Here is a 9,016-nt window from a genome sequence, read left to right as displayed (position 1 = left end):
AAATCGTGCTGCACTTTAAGCGGGACGAGTCCCTGCCAGTGTGGGGGGAAACAGGTAACCCACTGCCCCAGCAGCTTCTCCAGCAGGTCCACTCGGCCACCGGCAGCTCCTGGGGTGCTTCTCAGCCCCTTCTCAGCTCCCCACCTCATGGGTCCATGTCCCCCAGGCTCCCTCCTCTTCCCTCCTTCCATTTCTCACCACTTCAGGTCCTTTTCTTTCCTTTTTCCTCCTTGTCTTTGCTCTTCGCCATGGCAACTCCCCATCGGTTTAGACAAGCAGCCATCACTTGTTTATAAATAGAGGCAAACACTTTCCCTGCCGCTCTCCCCGGGTGCTGGAGGGTCAGAGGCAGAGGGGACAAAGGCATGGTGTAGCAAACAGAGGGATGGACGGATGGGCACGGGAAGGAATGGTTTTGCCCAGGGTAAGGGTGGGAGACAGGAGAAGTTTGGGTCCCTCTCGCAGCAGGGCTTGGTGGGTACAGCACCACGCTCACCCCGCTTCTCTCTGCTGCAGATGAGACCTCGTTCGAAGCCGGGATCAAGGTTCAGATCCACAGCCAGGACGAGCCCCCGCTGATCGACCAGCTGGGCTTTGGGGTGGCTCCCGGCTTCCAGACCTTCGTGTCCTGCCAGGAGCAGCGGGTAGGGACTGAGGGTGTGTGGGATGCTCCCTCCAGCTCTGCTGTGGGACGCTGAGCCTCCTCCCCATGCCCCCGTCCCCTGCCCCCATGTCAGATGGGGAGGGGGACTCGGGCCCGGGGACTGATACAGCGAGGGTGTCTGTCCCCCGCCATGACGGGGGCTGGTGGGCTTCTCTCCTCACTCCTGGCTTCTGCCCCCTCCCAGCTCATCTACCTGCCGCCTCCCTGGGGTGACTGCAAGGCCACGGCGGGTGACTCAGAGTTTTACGACCCCTACAGCATCCCCGCCTGCCGCATCGACTGCGAGACCCGCTACCTGGTGGAGAACTGCAACTGCCGCATGGTGCACATGCCAGGTAAGCCCCACGCGGGGCGGGGACTGGCCCCCACCGGGCTCAGCCCTCCAATGCTGTCCCAGCAGGAAAACCTGCTTTCTCTCTTCCCCAGGCGATGCCCCTTATTGCACGCCGGAGCAGTACAAGGAGTGTGCAGATCCGGCCTTAGGTGAGGCTGCCCAGCCCTGTGGGACTGAGCTGTGGGTGTTGGGTTTCTCCGTCTCTCCATCTCCCTCTCTCTGTCTCCCTCTCTCCCTGCCCAGATTTCCTGGTGGAGAAGGACAACGAGTACTGCGTCTGCGAGATGCCCTGCAACGTGACCCGCTACGGTAAAGAGCTCTCCATGGTGAAGATCCCCAGCAAGGCCTCCGCCAAGTACTTGGCCAAGAAATACAACAAATCGGAGCAGTACATCGGGTAACGTGCTGTGGCCACGGCGATGCGGCAGCATCTTGTCCCTCCATCCTAAATCACAGCCTGATGCACCTTATGTCTTACACAGGGAGAACATCCTGGTGCTGGATATCTTCTTTGAAGCCCTGAACTATGAGACCATCGAGCAGAAGAAGGCGTACGAGGTGGCTGGCTTGCTAGGTGAGTGTTGGCTGTGCGGGGGACCCTGTGGCAGCACCCAGCCGGCATCCCCCAACCAGGCACAGTCGAGAAACCCACAACAATTTATTGTCATTTAGACAATTACTAGGTTTTACTAGGTCATGTAGTGACAGGACGAGGGGGAATGGATATAAACTGGAAGAGGGCAGGTTTAGATTAAACATTAGGAAGAAGTTTTTCGCTTTGAGGGTTGTGAGGCACTGGAACAGGTTGCCCAGAGAGGTTGTTGAGGCCCCATCCCTGGAGGTGTTCAAGGCCAGGCTGGAGGTGGCCTCGGGCAACCTGGTCTAGTGGGAGGTGTCCCTGCCCATGGCAGGGAGGTTGGAACTCGATGATCTTCAAGGTCCTTCCAACCTAAAGCATTCTATGATTCTATGAATTATTCTGTCACCTGGGGACCCCCTCCCCACCTGGGAAGGGGAATCAGGAAAAAACAAGGAAACTCAAGGGCTGAAATATAAACAGATTTAATAGAATAAGACTAGATAATGAACATTAATAACACTAAAGAACCAATATAAATCCTGATACCAATATAAAATATACAAGGATTATCCTCAGCCCATTCTATCCGTAGAAGCTGTGCACTCCCAGCAGGGGACAGCAAATGTGAGACACAGTTCTGCGGCTTCTGGAGGAAGGGAAGGGCTCAGGGCTCCGGCACCGGGGCAAGCAGTTATCAGCGTCACAGCCATTAAGGAAAGAGAACTTTGCAGCAAACTTTCTAATTTATATTGAATGTGCCATTCATTATATGAAATAACCCTGTTGGGCAGCTTAGGTCAAGTGCTCAGGTCTCACTCCTCCTCATCCCCGCACCTGGCGAGCTCAAAAACACTGAGACCTTGACACCCACATCCCATAGATGGCTATAAACTAAATATTTTCACAAATTCGGACACTAGAGTCTTCTAAAAGTGCAGTTTTCCCCAAGCATTAGAAGAGAAATTAGTCCTGTGTCGCTCAAACCAGGAGACCCTGTTCCTGAGACAGCGGGATGTGCTGACAGTGCAGATGCTGAGTGGAGCATCCCGCTGCCGTGGGCAGGCACCAGTCACAGCAGTGATGAGTTCTGCCCTTTGCTCTCTCTGCCACCGGATGCCGGACTCGCACCACCCTGATGGCTTCCCTCTCCTCTGCAGGTGACATTGGAGGGCAGATGGGGCTGTTCATTGGGGCCAGTATCCTCACAGTACTGGAGCTGTTCGACTACGCCTACGAGGTGAGTGTCTCTGCCGTCCCCTGGCTGCCGGGGGGCAGAGGTTATCCTGGAGCACCAAAGAGCCGCCCATGAGCCCCCAGGGCACTGAAATTTGGCTCTTGCAGGTGATCAAGCACCGGCTGTGCCGGCGGGGCAAGTGCCGCAAGAACCACAAGAGGAACAACACGGACAAGGGCGTCGCACTGAGCATGGATGACGTGAAACGCCATGTAAGTGCCAGGCATGCCACGGGAGCTGCTGGTCCCCTCGTGCAGCTCAGAGGCTGCCTCAAATGTGTCGTGGGGTAGGGGTGAGGGGGTCACCATTTTGGGGAGTGCTTGGGAAAGGAGCAGAGGCACCAGGCAGAGATGCTGCGGGGGACAGGACTCGCTCTCTGTGGGGGTCTGGGTGAAACCAGTGAGCCCAGCATCCCATCCATCCTCTGCCCCGCAGAATCCCTGTGAAAGCATACGGGGCCACCCGGCAGGCATGACGTACGCAGCCAACATCCTACCTCATCACCCGGCCCGGGGCACCTTTGAGGACTTCACCTGCTAACCGACGTCTGGATGTACAACCTGAGCTACCAAAGCCCTCCGGAGAGCTGCCCTTCTCCCTGCGAGTGCCAGCGGAGAGACACATCTAGGGGACCTTGCTCCTCGCCACGGTGGGACACGGACAAGAGCGACGGCCTCGGATTTCGGGGCAGGCGGTCGGGTCAGGCGATGCTTGAACCCGGCGCGTGGCCCCCGCGGCAGCTGCTCTGTGCCTGCCCCGCTAGTTCAGAGACTCGAGGACGCTCCAGCCCGGCCATCCTCGCGGTGCGGGGAGCGACACGCACAGGCCGGGGCCCTGCCCCGTCTCCTCCCCTCGGCTCCCCTCGGCCTTTTTAACTAGAAACCCAGAAGCCAAGAAGAAGCAGCCATTTGGCCGCAGAGTCTCCATCCACAGCCCTGTCCGTCTGTCCATCCATTGTCTCCATGCCCATCCTGCTCCAACGCTTTGGCCGGCACTTGCTGGGACCCCTGTGCCTGGCAGGAGGGATCATCAAGGAGCCCCACGGTGTGCCCAGCAGCGGGTCCAGCAGTCCCAGGAGAGCCTGGCTGTCTCCTGGGACCACAGTGGCCCCACAGCCCATCCTCTCCTGAGCAGTCATGGCCACTCCATGTGCATGAAGCCGGGGCACCTCCACCTCTCCGAAATGTCTTCCTCGGCACCCTGCCCCAGGGATGGCAGTGCCCAGCTACCGAGCTCGGTGGCCAGCCATGAGCACCAGAGGGGACTTGGCCCGGGGGCACCACCTTGGCACTGAAGTCCACGCCGCCCGGGCACTCTCCTTTGTCCGCATTGGGTCGGGCAACAATGTGGTCTCCCTGCTTGTCTCTCCTGGGCTCCACTCAGCCTGGCCAGTGCCAGCCCTGCCCTGCAGTCCCTCCTGTCCCCAGGGAACCTGGGGCTACCCCGTGCGGCCCCCAAAAACAGCCATCCTCAGGGAGAAAGGCAGAAGGAAAACTCCTGGCCCCCACTTCAGCTGCAGCCACCAGCCCGTCTCAGCCAGGGGCACCACGAGGGACAGCCCCTTGGCACTGCTTTGGCCGGGCGGGCACAGGAGCCCCAACACCAGAAGGGTTCATAGGTTGAGGGACACCCCATGGCACAGGGTGCTCTGGTCCACGGGACCGCAGGCTCCCACCCCGCTGAACCCCCCAACAGCAGCTGCCCCTGGGCACCGCGAGCCCTGGGCATCTTCAGGGCATCTGTGGGCTCGCTGCCCCGGGACTGCCACTGCCCTCTCCCCAGCACGCAGAGACCGGCCCTGGCAGCCGGGGTCCGGCCGTCCAGCACTGGGCGAGTCTCTGCTCCTCGGGCCCGCAAGCGCATGCCATTTCGCTCCCCGGTCAGTGGAAATTGGCCTCCCCCAGCCCCACCAGCCCCCAGCCCCCACGCATCAAGCAAGAGCCCTCCCAGGGCTGAAGTGCTACTTATCTTTAAGAGCTTTTGCAATAAGTCTTTTTAGTAATTATTATTTCTAAATGGTAGTTTTGTTTTTATTATTGTCATTGTTATTATTATTTGCTTCCTGACCAAAATTAGGAACTGGGGGTCAGTCCTTTGTATCCAGCAATCGCCCAAAGATGACGGGTCGGCCACATCCATAAATTTTCTTATGGATTTTTCCTAACGTTTCATTGCAGTTCATTTATTTATTTTCTTTCTTTCTCTTTCTCATTAAAGCTTTTAAAGATGGGGCTGGGATTTGACCTTGACGCTCACCTGTTGAAGCATACACTTTTTTTGTTTGTTTCTATTATGTCATCTGCATTTTATATTTCTTATATATAATATATATGACTATATATATATGTGTACATATATATATATATCTCTATATATGCATCATATCAGTGTAGATACCCATCTGGTAGCATTTAGGCCTTGTTCTTGTGCCATTTTTTTTCTGTTACTGATCTCTGAATGCCTTCAAGTGTATAAAGTGTTGAATTCTCTCTGGTATCTGTACTATGTACACACATTTTCATAGGAAGCACAATAAGATGACAGATGCATTGTACATCAATACCTGCTACTCTTAACGATGATATAAAGAATGATATAACTCATGAACACTGAGCCTTTCTCTCTCGCGGAGCTGCTGGGAATGCTCCCCAAGGAGGCAGGTGGGGACAGCATCATCCCAGGATGTTCTCGAAGGCACCACTGAAATCCTGGAGCCAAGACCAAAAGCAGAGGGGGGAGGATAAAGCTTTGGTCCAGACTTCCAGCACTGTCTTTAAACATGCACATGAATACCAGGAACATCAGAGCTGATGTTGAACAGAGTCACACTAAAGCCTCCCTTTGCCAAGTGCTGTGCTAATGTGAGGATTGCTGTGGGTACCGCAGCAGCTCCAGCATCCCTGCCTGGTCCTCCGCTGCCATGTGAACACGCCCTGAGGGATGTTTTAGGACTGGAGGATGGGAACTGACTTTTGCTCTCAGGCAGGGGGAGGAGAATTAACATATGCACAGCTGCTAATCTTTGACAAGTCTAACACTTCTGCGGTTTGGGACAGACACCTGAGATTCAGCAGAAATGAGTCACTAGCTCGAATATCACCTGGTTTTAATTTAACCAAGTTAGTAGCAGTTGTAGCACAAGCCATATGTAAACACACTTTTTGTCCTAAAAATTTCCAGCTACAATGAGCAAAAGTATCATGCCAGATCCAACACCGGGCATCCAAAAAAGCCCTCAGGACCCCATGGAGACTGAATAATAGTGAGTGGGCAGTGGGCAGGGAATACTGAAATGCCAAACTCCCCCCAGTCACTTGGCTCTGGCCATGTCCCTGTTGCTCCTGGAAAGGGCAGACGGGTGTTTTGCATTTAAACTGGAACGGTCTTACTGCTATTCTGGTCCTTCTCTGCCAGAGCTGGTGCTGCAAAGGCCACAGGGTGGGTTTTGAATAGGAACAAGATAATATAGCTAAGCCCAGAAGGGAGTTAATGAACCTAAATTAATTGCAGCCAGTCACTGTGAGTAGCCAGAGCAGCTGCCCATACCGGTTTCCTCCACAGTGGCATCCACAGTGGCTCCTGTTGCGGGGGCAGGCAGTGACCCTGTCTCTGCAAGCTGTAATCTCTTCCATAGCTCCCCATTAACCTGCCGGGCTGTGCTGGGAGCAGGTCACCCCATCCATCTGTCACAGCCTCGCACTGCATAGGCGCATCCCCAGCCTCAGCATGGCTGTCTGAGGTTTCTGCTGCCACTGGACGCGACGTCTGCGAGCCACAGCCCAGAACGGACTCGCAGAGGAGCTGCCTGGACTCCCGAGGCAGCACAGACAATGCAGTTTCCATGGGTGTATGGTGCGTAGCCAGACAAGACACCATGTGAGCATCTCTCAGATATGAAGTGGAAAAGGTGCAATTTTCAGACTCAAGGCTCTTCTGTGCACATGATCCGTGTGTGGCAGGGCAGCGTACGCGGGCTGGGGAGCTTCAGCCTGTTCAGGATGCCGGCGGCTCACGGACGGGCGCACCGCACGTAGGCTGCACGGGGCTGGCAGGCTGCAAGGTGCGTGGCGCAGGCAGCGTGTGTGCATCCACGTCTGTCACTCAGTGGTGCGAGACTCATGCTGTGCACAAGACAAGGAGTTAATTACATTTCACGGAAAGCATCTCTGACGATCCACGCAAGGACGGGGTATGACACACCTAGGCCTGAGATGCCGGGAAGCACCTGCTTGCACGCTGCTGTGTTTACCTCGCAGATCACATGGCTGCTGAAACCCTACAGAGCAAGGATTAATCATGCAACACGCATAAAACCACGGCAGAGATAGCATCACCTCTTCTCCTCCCTGGCAATAATTCCTGGTTACCACTTGCTCAGTGCTAAAGCTGCCAGCAGAAACAGGCGCTGAGATATAATTACACAGTCCTGGATGCTGCTCGGCTGCCTGGAGCCAGAGCCATACCGGTTGGGGAAGAAGGTTTCAGAGGAGCTGCCTGGTGCCAGCAGGTGCAGTAAAATGAAGGTGCGGGTAGCATTTCGCAAACCATTTCCACTGGGAGGAGCAAACCAACCAAACCCTCAGGGCAGAGAAAAGGAGAAAGGACAAGTGTAAGCAGACGTTGAGCCAAGGAAGCTGGGGTTATTTTCTCCTTGTGTTTCTTATAAAATGCAGTTAGTACCAGGCGACAGGGAGGACGGGTCAGAGAGCGTCCCTGGGGACAGAGGGCTGGGGTTGCTCCCAGCTGAGCTCATGCAACATGCTCATGCTCATGCTCAAGACCCTGCAGCTCACCTGCTCTCTGTGCCAAACTGAGCAGCTCTCTAAGTCGCACTTCCCTCTCTCCACTTCTGAGGTTTGCCCTTGCCTTCCCTCACTCTCAGCCCGCCTTGCTCTGCGTGTCCCTCCCAGGAGAGCTAGGCAGCTTTCCAGCCTGCCCAAAAGGTTTCTGCCAGGCTTTAAGTCTCAGTCAAAGTTGCATCTGAACAATACGGAGCAGATAAGTTCCACTGCTCTTCCTCTCCATGAATATTTCATAAGGCTGCCGGGCGCCAAGCCTGTCGGAGGTGGCATTAAATTAACTACACGGACACATGGATGCTGAGACAACAGTTAATGGCTGTGCTCAAAGCTTTGTGTTTTTCATTGAGGATAGGAAATGCCGTATCTGGCAGAAAAGGTGACAACACAGTCAACACAGTCTTTGCTCAGTCAACAACGCCATGCACTGTACAGGACAGCCTCCAAAATGACCCATGATCATCATTAATTGCTTGCTTAATACTTGTGGCGTGACTGCTCACTTGGGGTTTTTCACAGATTAACGCTGGCTGGATTTGTGTCCCTTTTTCTCTCTGAGCAACCGCAAGGGTAAGTGCTTTGGGGAATAGGGAACTTAATGCTAATACTTGCAGAAAGTGGCCTTAAATTCTAACACCACGCTTTCTGTAGCAACCCAAGACACTGTGAAGGGAGACAGGAATCCTTTTCCTGGGTGCTCAGCCTAAACCTGAACAAACTGACTCCATCTCTGTCCATTTATACTCCCATAAGCTCACGTTTTAAAATGTTAAGATGTTCTGGTGAGAGATGCTACTGCCAAGTCTGCACATTGGAGTCCCCCATCCCCAGGGCCGACACAGCCGCCTTCCTCTGAGCACACCCCAGAGCAAGGGAGGCTTCAGGACCAGCATCTCCCGCAAGAAGCACACATTTATAACCATGAGCGCTACAGCCATGGCCTGGCAAGCGTGGGACTGACACCCCAACCTCAACTCCAGGGCAGCTCTGGCTGTAACAGCTCCTGTGCAGTAACTCTGGGGGCTGCAGGGGAAGTCAGACAGGCTAAAGACAGAGAGCAGAATGAGTGCAATGTCAGCAGTGGCAGGTAGATTCAGGTAGAGTCCCTGAGCGCGCCTGAAGGGACCTCGATGGCTGCCAGCCTGAGGATTCAAGGAGCTGCAAATTCTCTTACAGGAGGTTTTGCACAGAGAGGGGAGCCACCAGCACCCAGCCCGCTCCCACCCTGCTCCCAACACCCACAGGACCCTCCACTCCCCCGTGGCTCTTGCACCCCCCACAGGCTCCCCATGAACATTGCCCCCAGCACCCCCAAGACCAACCTTCACGGGCCCTTCCCTAATCCCCAGTACCTTACCCCAACACCCTGCATGCCCCCATATAGCTTCAGAACCCCCTGAGGACC

General features: G+C 55.1%; 2 protein-coding genes across 2 annotated transcripts in view; both read left to right on the top strand.

The window, feature by feature from the left end:
- The window catches only part of ASIC1 (acid-sensing (proton-gated) ion channel 1), a 5,594-nt gene extending 2,242 nt beyond the window's left edge, over positions 1 to 3,352 (top strand). Inside the window, exons 3-11 of the mRNA XM_009883208.1 lie at positions 16 to 54; positions 517 to 644; positions 849 to 999; positions 1,091 to 1,147; positions 1,242 to 1,395; positions 1,481 to 1,572; positions 2,736 to 2,815; positions 2,920 to 3,024; positions 3,248 to 3,352. Of these exons, the coding sequence (XP_009881510.1) occupies positions 16 to 54; positions 517 to 644; positions 849 to 999; positions 1,091 to 1,147; positions 1,242 to 1,395; positions 1,481 to 1,572; positions 2,736 to 2,815; positions 2,920 to 3,024; positions 3,248 to 3,352 (911 nt within the window). The remainder of the gene's footprint in view (positions 1 to 15; positions 55 to 516; positions 645 to 848; positions 1,000 to 1,090; positions 1,148 to 1,241; positions 1,396 to 1,480; positions 1,573 to 2,735; positions 2,816 to 2,919; positions 3,025 to 3,247) is intronic.
- An 11-nt stretch (positions 3,353 to 3,363) lies between these two features.
- SMARCD1 (SWI/SNF related, matrix associated, actin dependent regulator of chromatin, subfamily d, member 1) overlaps positions 3,364 to 9,016 on the top strand; it is a 12,461-nt gene continuing 6,808 nt past the window's right edge. The window contains exon 1 of the mRNA XM_009883207.1: positions 3,364 to 3,615. Coding sequence (XP_009881509.1) covers positions 3,364 to 3,615 — 252 coding nt within the window. The remainder of the gene's footprint in view (positions 3,616 to 9,016) is intronic.

Source organism: Charadrius vociferus, unplaced genomic scaffold (assembly GCF_000708025.1).
Source record: "Charadrius vociferus isolate BGI_N301 unplaced genomic scaffold, ASM70802v2 scaffold564, whole genome shotgun sequence".
Taxonomy (NCBI): Eukaryota; Metazoa; Chordata; class Aves; order Charadriiformes; family Charadriidae; genus Charadrius; species Charadrius vociferus.
This window is presented reverse-complemented; position numbering and strand designations above follow the sequence as displayed.